This window comes from Adiantum capillus-veneris, chromosome 15, assembly GCF_014529385.1.
Source record: "Adiantum capillus-veneris isolate H3 chromosome 15, ASM1452938v2, whole genome shotgun sequence".
NCBI lineage: Eukaryota > Viridiplantae > Streptophyta > Polypodiopsida > Polypodiales > Pteridaceae > Adiantum > Adiantum capillus-veneris.
Window position 1 is genome coordinate 98,507,485 of NC_140945.1, and position 14,047 is coordinate 98,521,531.

Genomic DNA, 14,047 nt, shown 5'->3' on the forward strand with positions numbered 1-14,047 from the left:
GTACCATGCCCTCGGTGATTGTTTTAAGCCATAAAGACTCTTTAACAACTGGCATACCCAATCTTCCTTGCCTTTCTCAACAAACCCTTCTGGCTGCTGCATGTAAATTTCCACATCTAAATCACCATGCAAGAACGTTGTCTTGACATCCATTTGGTGCAACACCAAATCTAATATGGCAACCAATGCAAGAAAGCATCTCAATGTAGTCATCTTGACCACTGGAGAGAAGACTTTCTCAAAGTCAATGCCTTGTTCTTGCTTAAAGCCCTTGGCAACAAGCCTTGCTTTGTACTTTGGCTGACTATCGTGGGCGGTGATCTTATACCTGTAAACCCATTTACAAGGTAGAGCTTTTTTGCCCTGTGGTAATTTAACTAGCTTCCATGTCTTGTTTTTATGCAGAGTTGTCATCTCTGACTGCATGGCCAATTGCCAATTCCCGGAGTCCTTCATTTGCACTGCTTCCTTGTAACATGAAGGCTCATTGCAATCAATCAACATGACATAGTTCATAGATGGAACAAACCTATTAGGAGGTCGCATGACACGTCCAGATCTACGCACAATAGGTGGCTCAGGCTCAGCCACAACTTGTGGTTCCACTCTATCCTGTCCTTGCTCCTCTTCAGCCCTGACATTTTTTCTTGCACGTGCAGGTCCATGTTCTTGGAAGACAACTCTTCTAATCTCCTCAACCCTCTCTGGTTTAGAATGATATTTGGATTCATTAAAGTGAACATCATTGCCGTGGACAACCTTTCTGGATTCGGGATCCCAAAGTCTGTACCCCATCACACCATAATTACCATAGCCTAGAAAGATGCACTTTCTACTCTTTGGCTCAAGTTTGTTCCTAAATTCCTTTGGAACGTGAGTATATGCCTCATAGCCAAAGACTCTGAGATGCTTGTATGAGGGCATTTTGCTTGACCATACCATCTCTGGCACTGAATCCTTCTGCAAAACCTTGCTAGGAGATCTATTTACAAGATGAATAGCTGTTGATACAGCTTCAGCCCAAAACCCATTTGGCAGCTGTGCATTAGACAACATACTTCTGACCTTCTCTTGTATGGTCCTATTCATCCTCTCAGCAACACCATTTTGAGGAGGATTTTAAGGAGCAGTAAGTTCACGTTTTATACCTTTTGACTCACAAAAGTCCTGAAAGGCCTTTGAAACATACTCTCCACCATTGTCAGTGCGTAAGCATTTAAGCTTCTTGCCACTCTGATTCTCCACAAGTGTCACAAACGTTTTGAAAACACTAAACGCTTCATCCTTGTGCTTGAGAAAGTAAACCCATACTTTCCTCAAGTAATCATCTATAAATGTCATAAAGTAAGAAGCTCCCCCTAGAGATAGGTTAGGCATAGGTCCACACAAATCACTATGAACAAGTGCCAAGTGTGTATCTCTTCTACTGCTTCTATGCTTATGTGGCTGCTGTGTTTGCTTATCATACAGACAATGTTCACAGAATTCAAAATCATTAAATGAAAAGCCAGGCAAATAACCAGAACGAGACAAGATTTCCATTCCCTTCTTGGACATATGTCCTAACCGGCTATGCCACAAAGAAACGTTCGGCTGCTCGATTACATTGATTACATTTTTAGAGACATTCCTTCTAAATATTCAATGTCTAGTTTTATCTTAGTGACTACAAATGAATTTAAAGAAACTATATTACACCATATCTTACAAGCACATATAGTGTACACTTTCTTTCCCACCTTCTTGCCTCTTTTTTTTTCCCATCCTCCTGCAACTGAACCCTAATCCATCCTCATACAACAGCGTGCTCTACTTGTCCTCTTACAACGTGTGCCCAACTCCCCACAACCCAATTACAGGTATCCATAGTTGCAGCATTTTCTGTAGTTGTTGTCTTTTGCATTTGCAAGTTTATAATTTTTTGTTGTAATTAGAGATGTTTGCAGTTAGAGTTTTACAATTTTACAGCATTAGGTCACTTATGAGGAGTTTTCTGTTTTACAGATTTAGGTCCCTAATAAGAGTTTTTGGTTTTACAAATTTAGGTCCCTAATTAGTGTCTTCTATTTTATATTTTTAGGTCTTTAATTAGAGTATTCTGTATTACAGTTTTAGATCTCTAATTAGAGATTTTTCTGTTTTATAGTTCTACAGTCTACAATTTTACAATTTTAGAGATGTAATTAATGATTTTTGTTTATTGTTCTAGAGAGAGGTGATTCACAACTTAGCTAAAACGTAATTATATTAAGAACGGTTAAAACCGAATTAAGAAAAAAGATTAGGGTTTCTACAGGTTACCTCTGAGTAAATCTGTGTTTGATGAAAATCGGCTGCAGCAGTAGCAAGCAGTAACTTAGGTGTGTTGAGGCCGCGACGATGATGGTAACAGATCTGTGTTTGGGAGGTCCCGACAGCAGTCCTTCTGTTGAAGGTTGTGGCGATGGCTTCGCGTAGATCTGTGTGCTCGTCGCAACGATGGCGTAGAACTGTATGCGTAGGGAGATAGGGAGAGAGAGACAGAGAAAGACAAGCTCTGTGTGTGCAGGTTTCTGTGTAGGTTTCGAGCAAGAAACGAGAGAGAAAAAGAGAGCGATAGCGTGGAAAAAATTGTGGTAGAGAGAGAAAGAGAGAGATAAGGTTAGTTAGGTTAGGTTAGAAATTCAAAATTTGAATTTTGAATGTAGGGGTTGTTCTCACGGGTTTGCAGTCGAGATTACTAGAGTTTCTAAGCTTTGTGCGAAAATGAGACATAGCTCGTCGGCTCCGAAATTGAAAGAGGTTATTATAAAAATAAAAATAAAAATAAAAAAAGAGTATGGAAAAAAAAAAGTTGGTGCAAGGCTTTGTCAATGTCCATATCTTTGTAGTACGAGTGGAACGACACCCATGAAGCAAAATTTGACTTCAGAATCAAAATCTGCATAGTAAAAAATACAGTAAAAATAGCTAAATTTCAAAAAAATTATCCCGAAAATTGTGCGCTATTTTTTTGTCCGATATCAATAAGTGTATTTGAAAACCCATTATGACAAAGTTTGTCGTAGCTTAATTTTTTTTAAATTTTTTTAATTAATTTTTAATTACTTTTTAATTATTTTTTAAATTTATGCCACTTGCGGATATCCCTTGAATGGCCGAAATTGTTATGAAGACACCTCAGCCACCCCTGGGCTCACACCATAGGACGGCAATGTTGGAGGTCAAGGATCAAAGCGTGCACTCAATTCCATTAGGGTTTTCTTCTTCTATCTTGTGAGATCCTTGTGGCCCTACGGTGGCAATGTGAAAGCTTGTGGACCTAGGGCCATAGGGTGGCAATGTATAAGCTCAAGAGCCATAAGTTGCCCTATATTCCATTTGGAAATCCTATGGCCCTAGGGTTTAGGGGCGACAATAGATAAGCTCCAATACATAGCCCTATGTTCCAGTTGGAGATCCTATGGCCCTAGGTCCACGACAATGTATAAGCTCAAGAGCCATACGTTGCCCTACTTTGTAGTTGGAGATCCTATGGCCCTAGGATCATGGGGTGGCAATATGTAAGCTCAAGGGCCATAGGGTGCCACATGTCCCATATGGAGATTCTACTGCCCTAGGGCCATGGGGTGGCAATGTATAAGCTCAATGGCCATACATTGCCTATGTTCCATTCGGAAATCCTATGGCCCTAGGGTAATGGGGTGGCAATGTATAAGCTCAAGGGCCATACATTGCCTATGTTCCATTTGGAAATCCTATGGCCCTAGGGTCATGGGGTGCCACATGTCCCATATAGAGATCCTATGGCCCTAGGGCCATGGGGCTGCATTGATATCTTGGCCACCCTTGAACCCACACCCTTGAGCTTAGGGGCCTTAGGTTCTCTTATTGTATGTTGTGAGATCTTGTGGCCCTAAAGCCATAGGGTGGCAATGTATAAGCTCAAAGGCCATACATTGCCTATGTTCCATTTGGAAATCCTATGGCCCTAGGGTCATGGGGTTGCAATCTATAAGGTCAAGGGCCATAGGGTGCCACATGTTCCATATAGAGATCCTATGGCCCTAGGGCCATGGGGCTGCATTGATATCTTGGCCACCTTTGACATCGTGGCCATAGGTTTTCTTTTTGTATGTTTTGAAGTCTTGTGGCCCTAGGGCCATAGGGTGTCAATGCTCACACCCTTGGGCTTAGGGCCATAGGTTGTCTTTTTGTATGTTTTGAAGTCTTGTGTCCCTAGAGCCATAGGGTGTCAATGCTCACACCCTTGGGCTTAGGGCCATAGGTTGTCTTTTTGTATGTTTTTAAGTCTTGTGGCCCTAGGGCCATAGGGTGTCAATGTATAAGCTCAAGGGCCATACGTTTCCCTATGTTCCATTTGGAAATCCTATAGCCCTAGGGTCATGGGGTTGCAATGTATAAGCTCAAGGGCCATACATTGTCGTATGTTTCATATGCCCATCCTATGGCCCTAGGGTCATGGGGTTGCAATGTATAAGCTCAAGGGCCATACATTGTCATATGTTTCATTTGGAGATCTTATGGCCCTAGGGTCATGGGGTGCCATAGGATGTATATATACTTGACATGAAACTCCGTGAGGTGATCTTGAGGACAACCCTATGGCCTTCAGGCCTTAGGGAGCTAATATAGAGCAAATATGCTTTATACCGACATGGAGAGATATGGCCCCAGGGCCATAGCAAAACAATGAGGGTTTTTTGGAAACAATGAGGGCGCCTTGTGGTCTAGGGGCCATAGGAAGTCAATATAGATCACAGAGCATAGACGATAGACAATAGAGCACAAAGAGATTCTTAGTAGCATAGAGGGAACCCTATGACCTTCAGGCCACAGGGTGCTTCTCATGAAACACCCACATACATACTTGTTATGCTTTATGCTACGTAAATCAATATACTCTGCAAGCGGTTTGTTTAACAATTATTCTTGCAATCTTCTTGCAGGTATGGCTAATTTCAATCATGGTGATAGAGTGAGGTTGCCATTGGGACTGTATTTGAAATAAATCCAAGTGCATATTGTTATGGAATGCTTATTGGGGAAGGCAATGTATCGGTGTCAGTTGATTTGTGTTTTGAAAAAAAAAGCACTCATCCTTTTTCCAACAATGGATGCATTGACAGTGGGAGATGCTTTTCATAGTATTGTGAAATGGAGTAGTGGGTTGTTGCAACATATAAATGAGATGCAGTACAAAGGGGCTTCTATGCATGAGGCTGACAAAGCAGAAGGAGCATTGGATGCACAATGTAATGGAATGAGCTACAGAGAGGTTTGGAAGGATAAGAGGGTTCAACTTTGGGATGAAATCAAAACACATGTAGTAGCCGAAGGGGTTGTCATGTACGTGTGTCCGTTTGACTCTGTAAACTTTCGTGAGCTAGGTGAAGATAACATTAGTATTGGTATCGAAACATCCTATGCAGATGAGGCTACTATTTCTGCAGAAGCTAGTGTATGCAGCATTAATCTAGTTTGTTGGCCTATCAAGAGAGTGACAACTATGGATGGAAAAGAATTGTTATGCTATGAGGATCTACATGCTATGCATGCGTTACAAGACATATGCATTGAATCAGCTTATTTGGTAGAGCCTATTTCAAAAAAGCGGAAATACTGCTTTGTAAATAGGAATCCAAAAATGTCAGTGAAAGCTTCTACGAGATCCAATCAAGCATCTCTAGCATCTGTCCAGCTTGTTTCAACCATAGATTGTTGTTCCAAAAGGTGTTGTCAATATGCCAATCGAGATAAGGTCATGGCTATGCGCAATGAATTTTGGGGACAGAGTTTGCAAAATAGAACAAACTATGTGTATGATACAATGTTGACTGCATGGCGTGAGAACAAAACAACTACAAAGACATGCTATGTGTTTTCTTTTAATGGCAGTGAGGTTTGCAGTAGAGCTTGGTACGAAATTCATGGCATTCCAAAAAATTCATTTTATCGTTATCCTGAACATTTTGAGAATGGGGTTAGACGCTCAGTGCATGGTAATGATGGTGTCATGAGAAAAGGAAGAGACCATACAGAAATGGGAAGGGCATTGATGCGCTCTTTTGTTGATGAAAACTCGGAAAGAATTCCACATAAGAGTAGAACCATGGAAGATGGTACTAGGGAAACTTTGCTTGCAATACCAAACACGTACAAGCAAGTAGACATTTTACATGATGTCAATAAAACACTTGACAGTATGAGTCTCAAGCCAATGTCTAGCACGACATTCAATAGGATTTGGAATACACAGTTTGCTAATGTGACATTGTCAAAAACAAGTGAGTTCTCCAAATGTGTTGTGTGTAGTCGGATAAAGTCTCAACTAGAGTCAACAAAGGATGACGAGATGATTGCACGTTTGAAGGATAAACGTCGAATTCACATGTTGCAACAACAAAGTTGTAGGAATGTGTACTACACCTGGCATAAGTTCTCCCAGTTGCAAAAGGATAAGTATTTATGCATTATACATGATAAAATGGATCAAAAAAAGACAGCAATACCTAGGTTGCGTGTGAACTCAAAAGATTATGCGAATGCATATCAATTGCAAGTATCATTAACAGGTATGATAACACATGGACATGGTCATGGAATGTATGGTCACTTCTCACTTAATGGTCTATGGCCTTCAGATCCCAATGCTACAATTGGTTCCCTTGCATTATGCTTACAGAATCTGGAAAGAACAGAAAACCATGGACAAGGAGATTTATGTCATGACGGTATGCCACGTAGCAATGTAACGTTATTCGATGCATTGAACTCAAGGAGAGCTCTAGACCTCCAAAACAAAATGAAGCAAGAGCGTGAGAGGAATGTAGCAACAATGACACCACCGTTGGCCATCCAGGGATGTAATGAAGAGATTGTACACATACAATCAACTTCCTCTCAATGTGTTGTGGATACCATATCCACTCCTGTATTTCAAAAATTGCCTGAGAATCTTTTGCTACAGCTAGATAATTGTGCAGGAGAGAATAAAAATCGATATTTGTTTGCATACTTATCCTTGTTAGTAGCAAAAGGAGTTTTCAAAACCGTGCATTTGGGATTCTTAATGGTGGGTCATACACATGAGGACATAGATGCAATGTTTAGTAGGTTCTCAGAAAGATTGCGAACAGGAATGACATTCACTTTTCCACATCTGATGGAACATTTTCAAAAATGTGAAAGCTCAGCTCCAGCACCATTTCTGATGACACAAGTTCCCGACTTTAAATCCTTTGTGCAAGGGTACATGTGTGACGGACAAGATGCTCTAGTCGGATACTCTAAGCCACTTCAATTTCGTTTCTATATGCAAGGTGAAGTCCCAGTAATGCATTACAAAATTCATCCCAAATCACCCGATTGGATGCCAAAGGAGTCGGGAATTGAGTTGTGGAAAAAAAATGACCAGGGAAAACCAAAATTACCAACAGGCTGTCCAGATGTGGTACCTATAGCAGACTATGTGAGAGATGGTCCGCTTGTTATTCAAGAGATTAAGTCATATCTTGAATTTTGGAAAAGATGTTCTCTATTAAAGGGAAAGGACCATGACTCCACAAAATACATGGAGCCTGTTATCACTTATTGGCAAAACATAATCAATGAGCTTGAACAACCAACCAATAAACACATTGGTGAATATACAACATTTTGGCCAAAGACTGTAGGGAGTCATAGAATGCAAGAGATAGAGGAAGACAGAGACGAGTTTCAAGGATATGAAGAATTGAATGATCACTATGTTGGTCCTCAAAGTGCAAGGCCACAAGAGGCCTTTAGGCCTCAAATTGATGTAAGGAAAGGGGATCTTGTTCTTGTGAGACCCGCAGATCCTGAATATCCGATATGGCTAGGAGTGTTAGAGTCAAACGTTGATGTAGACAAATCATCTCCTAACTACAAGAAAGTTCTGATTCAGTATTGGGCACCAAAACATCGAAAACGAAATCCCACAATCCAAGAACAGTATGAGAATTGTTGGAAAAAGAGTTGGTGCTGCAATCTTGCTGACCCAAAGCGTTGGGAGTGTGTTGATACAATTGTATGGTCATGGACTCCAAGGGGTGGAAGAATTGCGAAAACAATCAAGATCCCATCAAATGTCATGGAGAAGGCACAGGCTAGCTTAATAGGAGAAATTGAATAGCATTTCATATCTTGCTCATTGTTTTATTTCCCCAGCTTATGTATGATTTTATGAAGTATTTTTAAACACCCACATAAAAATAAAAATTCTAAAAGGTGTTTCTCAACACCACCGTTTTCTTGGGAATCTATCTCTTTTATGAAGTGTTTTGAAACACCCACATAAAAATAAAAATTTTAAAAGATGTTTCTCAACACCACCATTTTCTTAAGAACCTATCTCTTTTATGAAGTGTTTTGAAACACCAACATAAAAATAAAAATTTTAAAAGGTGTTTCTCAACACCACCATTTTCTTGAGAATCTATCTCTTTGTCACATTCCCAAATTAAATGAAAATTTTCTAAATTTAATGGGAAATAGGAATCCATAGGCGTTGAAATTAGTCCCAAAGTTGTGGGATTTTCCCATTTCATCTAAAATGGTGTTGTGTTGTTTCTAAGGCTGAAGCAGTGGGGATGGTTTTGGAGGTTGAACATTAATTTTTGCATCGATTTTTGGGTTGTTATTTGTAGCTTTTAATTCCAGTTCTCTTATTGCATCGATATCTGTAGAGTTCAAGGTGTGCGTACCATGCTTGGTCACGTATTGCATCGATATCTGTAGAGTTCAAGGTGTGCGTACCATGCTCTTAGCCTCGGAGGCCGTACCAAACCGTTGGGCAAGTGAGTAGTGTTGTGTCAAATCGATCCATCATGTCTCAATGTCTCATGCATTGAGGAGTCAAGGTTATGTTGGTGACAATAGCCGTAAACAAGTTCGAATCCACCATGGTCAAGTTCCGGTGGTCTGACAAGGGCTGACGCCATGTTGGCTGTTACTTAGTCATGAGGGCAGACGACCCACATGCCTAAAGAACACGGGGTCTTTAATGAAGACCCCGTCATGGGATCGACGGCAGGTGTGGCAAGTACGAATCTCGAGGGAGATGGACGTCCAACAAAAAATGCAAGTCAACGCCCACTCGGTGATTCGAACCCGGCACCTTTGCCATGGCAGCTTGGTGAGCTAACCACGCATGCGCGTGCATTTCGGTGTCAACAAGGCGCCAAATAAACTATATAAGCTAAACTTAAATGGAAAAAAGTAAACACGGACAGAAAAAAATAAATACGGACACGTCCGTTTAAAATCGGACTGCCAGGAGTGCCTCTGCTTTTTTGCGCATAGCTGCTCGCCATGGATCCCATGACGGGGTCTTCATTTAAGACCCCGTGTTACTTAGTCCTGAGGGTCGTCCGCCATCCTCGAGATTCTCGCCACTCAACCACAACCGTTGATCCCACCGCTCGGGGTAATTTAAGACCTCGTGTTACTTAGTCATGAAGCCGGCACGGGGCCATGGGATCGACGGCGGACGACAAATGGCGTGGATCTCGAGGAGTTCCGACGGTAAGTAAAAAATTGAGAGCTAGTCCCCTCCTAGATGGGAGCCTTGGTAGCCATTCCCCTAACCGGATGCCACGTGTGCATTTCGTTGAAACGTAGGTGTGTTTACATCTGCTTATGCTGGTCTGAGGTTACTCTCTGGGGATGTCCAAGTTTACAAAACTTGTCTGAGTTTACTTCCTCTTTTGGACAATTTTTGTAAACTCGGACATCCCCAGAGAGTAACCTCAGACCAGTATAAGCAGATGTAAACACACCTACGTTTCAACGAAATGCACACGCGGCATCCGGTTAGGGGAATGGCTACCAAGGCTCCTGTCTAGGTTCGAATCTAGGATGACACCCACCACCAACTTTTTGTTTGCCGTCGGTGGATCTCCTCGAGATCCACGTTGTCCACCGTCTCACCGTTGCTCCTCTAAGATCAAGAAGGTTGTCCCTCATCCAAAGACCAAATGCTCATTCTTGGTGGTGACAGGCTGATTTCAACCCACAACCCGATTGCCATGAAACCTACAACCCAAAGTTCCCTGTGGCAAAAAAGATGGCGTTTGGTAAACTAGGACAAGTATAAATGAACAAGGACAACTCTAAGTATACTTGAACCATAACTCGCTGATTTCAAGGTACACCCCAATGACCTCTTGGGTTGTCAGTCCTCGATTTCATGGCCATCAAGTGCTGGGTTTCATGGTCATTGAGGTCCCCATGGAAAAAAGGGTGAATATTGGTAAACCATGACCTAGGACAATCAATGAAAAACATAGATAAACAAGGACAGAGTATACTTGAACCATGGAGGCACACAACATATAGTTGGATGGGTACGGCATGAGAAGAGACTGGCTACTGCCATCATAGTGTGAGAGCTTAGTATGATGAGCTTGGGCTTGAGGGTATGGGCTGAAGTTGCATGCATTGAACCTTTGGTGGATGAAGCTTCAGAGAAGTCCTCTACTTGCTCATTTTCTGAGGACAATCTTTCTCTAGATGGCCATATTTGTGTCAAAATTTGCATTAAAAGTAGGCATGAGGATTGCTCTTACTGCCATGATGTTGTCGCTAACGACACCATGATTTAAGTTTGAATGGTAATAGGGAGGGAGCGTACTGGTGTTGAAGGAGCCTTGGTGTTTGGAGGTATTGCCGTGAGGCTTGGCCGGCAAGTGCCACTGGTTGGGCTCCCGTAGATTGACCGCAGAGAGCTTCTCCTTGATGTATTTTGGCCACCAAGGGTTGCACTTGTAGGTCCACACATATGTGGTGATGAATGCCTACCAAGAGGATAGAAGGGCTACCATCAAAATAATGGTTTGTAATGTCTCAGGGACGGCCAATCCCCAGATAATGACCTCATCAAGAAGAACCTACCAAGAATCCATACACTTGGCAGTGCTTTGTCCTTCTTGCATGTTGGTGTTCACCAATCTCTTGATCAAGGAATCTTAGTAAACTAAGTCGGTATGCCCATATGTCTTGTGAAAGAAAGACCGTATAGCTTCTACCGACTTCAAAGCACCATTGGCACTCGTCAATCTCCATAATGGAGCATGATCACATAGACTCCACTGACACAAGATTTGGACCTAGAGTCGAGACAACATCCCATAGTAGAAGCTCCTTGACGCAGAGCTTTGTCTTCAACCCTCATACTTGATAGTCGTTACCATTAAGTTTGTCTATGGTTTGATGTCTAGCTTTAAGAGAAGGGGTAAAAGAGATCTCTACCATGCCATCAGGTTTCGGATACCTTGGAAGAGAGGAGTAAGCAGCAAGACGAATGTCGCTAAGAGGGATTTTTCGTATGCCTTGGAAGAGAGGAGCAAGCAGCAAGACGAATGTCGCTAAGAGGGATTAAGGATTAAGGATCTAGTTGCTTGCAAGCTTGAGTGAGCTATTAAGCTAATAGGGGCTCTGATACCATGTAGGAAAAACCAAAACAAACACTAAAACAATAATTGAAGCTAATGACCGATGTGTGTAATGAATAGAAAAGAGTACTCAGCTGAATGTATTGCCTCGATTGCACAATAACATGGTGAATTGATACAAGACTTGTTTATATACATGAATGGGAGTTCATTGTGCGTGATATCTAGAGCTAACTAGGGCTGCAATGTAGGAGCTAATGTAGGAAGGTAATTGGCCACTAATTTAGGGGTGATTCATGAGAGAAAATAGGAACTACTTTAGCTAAGAAGTGGGATGACACTCCCAATTACAAAGAAAGACAATGGCCATGAAACTTATAACTTGCTCACATGCTTCATGGAGATTCAAAGCATGCAAGGAACTTAAACATTCTCACAAGAAAATGGAGCAACACTTGGACAATGGTGGGTGGGTAAAACAGGCCCATAGTAACAAACAAGCGCGAGGAAAGACCTAGTGGCCATGAAAGCTACATGTAACCAGCTAACATGCTTCATGGAGCTTCAAATAATACAAGAAATGTAAGTTAAATTGTAGCATCCATAAGCATAGAAACACTTTGAACATGCTAACAAGCTGCCCTTCAAAACCTAAAAGCTGTGAAATTACCTAACCTTTGAGACTTAAACGCTTGTCATAGCAACCATAAGTAAACAAGGAACTTAACCATGCTAACATGATAAAACTTCAAACATACAAGGGACCTAAAAAACATACATAGGCAGGCAGGAAAGAAGTCACTTAACCAATTAATTAACCAGCTTACATGCGCATCATAGCCTTCGTCGATACGTTTTTGAATGCGTGCAAGGCGCAATTGAGCTGATGCATGGTAGGCAGTCATGTACTCCTTCACAATATTCTCCACAAATTGCTCCTTTGGCACGGTTCTAAACTCTGGTCTGAGCTTGTCCCATTTCTCAATTGCTCGAAGACGATGAAGATCCTCAGCCTTTTTTACATTTATTGCGAACTTCCTCTCTTTGTCCTCAAACCGCTTCTTTGCCCACTTCTGCCATTCAGCTTTCTCTACTCTCGACCTTGGTGCCTTGGCTCTGGAGGGCAATTGAGCCTGGGAAGCACGACCCGACTTTCGTACTGGGATGTGTATGTCAAGGCCATGTTCTATCTTGAGATGCCTCTCCATTCGCCACCTCACCAACTCAAAACAAAACCGTCCAGGGCATTCATCACTTGCACGACATTGTCGGGCAAGCTTCCCATCGGGCAAGAACACTTCCACATATGGCATCAACCCGGAAGACATGAACTGCATGCTACTACCCTCAATCTCCTTGTCATCTTCTTTGCATTCACCTGGTTGGCCTGCTTTCCTTTTTGTATCATTCGGCTGCCCCTCCTTCAACTTGGTGTCACCTACCTCCTCATCAAGGACCTGTTTGCCTTTCCTTTTTGCAACTGCAGCCTCTGCTGCCTTTTTGTGGTAGGACAGGGGTTGTGCTAGCATCTTCTCATCCTTCTCCTCATTCCAATCAAACGCCTTCTCCAACTTCTTCCTAGGTCGTGGATTGGTAGAAGCAGGCGTTTGGGGTCGGCCTTCTTCAAAAGGGCTGGCTATGGGGCTAGCGTTCAGGTCTATGATCTGCCTTGCTCTCAGACGGGGGCTACTTCGGATAGGTTTTGGAGGCATGGCCACCCCCAGTCTCCCCAACCGTGGATGCCTGCTCAACACCATGCCCGCTCCTGGCCCCTTTCTTGTCGGAACGCTGTGTTTTTCCCCTTGTTGGGGCCATTGGGCTTCTCCAGCACCCCACACTTCCTGTTGCTCACCTATCCCCTCCACAAAAAAGATATGCCAGACTCACAACGCCCTCCTTGTGCGCAATGCCCCATTGGCAATCCCTCGACAATCCTGCCAATAAGACCCGCTCCCTCAGATTTTGCATGCAGAGCCTCTCGCATGTCCAAGGACACCTTCCCTCTCCCCCCAATCATGCGCCCCACGCCCAACGCCAATCCAAATTTTTTGTCCAACTCAGCCACCATTCGGACAGCTCAGCCCCGCCCCGCCACGCCACCAGCCCCGCCACATCAGCAGGCTTGTCCGCGTTTACAAATTTTGTCCGTGTTTAGTTTTACGCTGATGTGGAGCACCGAGATCCCCTCTCCCTTCGCGCCCGGCTTCCCTGCCCTCGATCCCACCTCTTGTCCTTCACTTAAGACCCCGTGTAAGTTAGTTCTGAGGGCCCCCCTTTTTTGCGCAAAACGCGTGGACGATCATTTATCTCTGACGCACTGGAGAGCAGCTTCTAGTTCTTCCGCCACGCCATCATCCACAACTCTTTCAAGGTTCTGTGCTCCGGCACTGTGTGTGAACGAAGATGGCGGAGGTAGAATTTTCAGTGAGAGCTGGCGTCGGCCTCTTTTGAACCCAGTCTATAATGCTCAAGTTGTTTTCCTTCACACATCCCCTTACTCTGGGAAAGCTTCGACCATGGATGACTCCGCTTATTGAAATTCACAGTGTACATCATCTTCAAAACTTTGGTCTCCCTTCAAAACACCTTGTAATGGGCCTTGAATTTATGCTTCTGTGAACAAGAGTAGCCAA

The 14,047-nt window shown here is 42.9% G+C and overlaps 1 protein-coding gene and 1 pseudogene across 1 annotated transcript; both read right to left on the reverse strand.

Moving 5' to 3' along the window:
• Positions 1-11,958: 11,958 nt before the first annotated feature.
• Positions 11,959-12,751, reverse strand: LOC147441140 (uncharacterized). Its single transcript, XM_086483396.1, has 3 exons — positions 12,635-12,751; positions 12,242-12,547; positions 11,959-11,976 (listed from the first exon to the last, which is right to left on the reverse strand). Exons 1-3 carry the CDS (start codon positions 12,749-12,751, stop codon positions 11,959-11,961), a joined length of 441 nt encoding a protein of 146 aa, XP_086339522.1.
• A 101-nt stretch (positions 12,752-12,852) lies between these two features.
• On the reverse strand, positions 12,853-13,382 carry LOC147441141 (uncharacterized; annotated as a pseudogene).
• Positions 13,383-14,047: the final 665 nt, after the last annotated feature.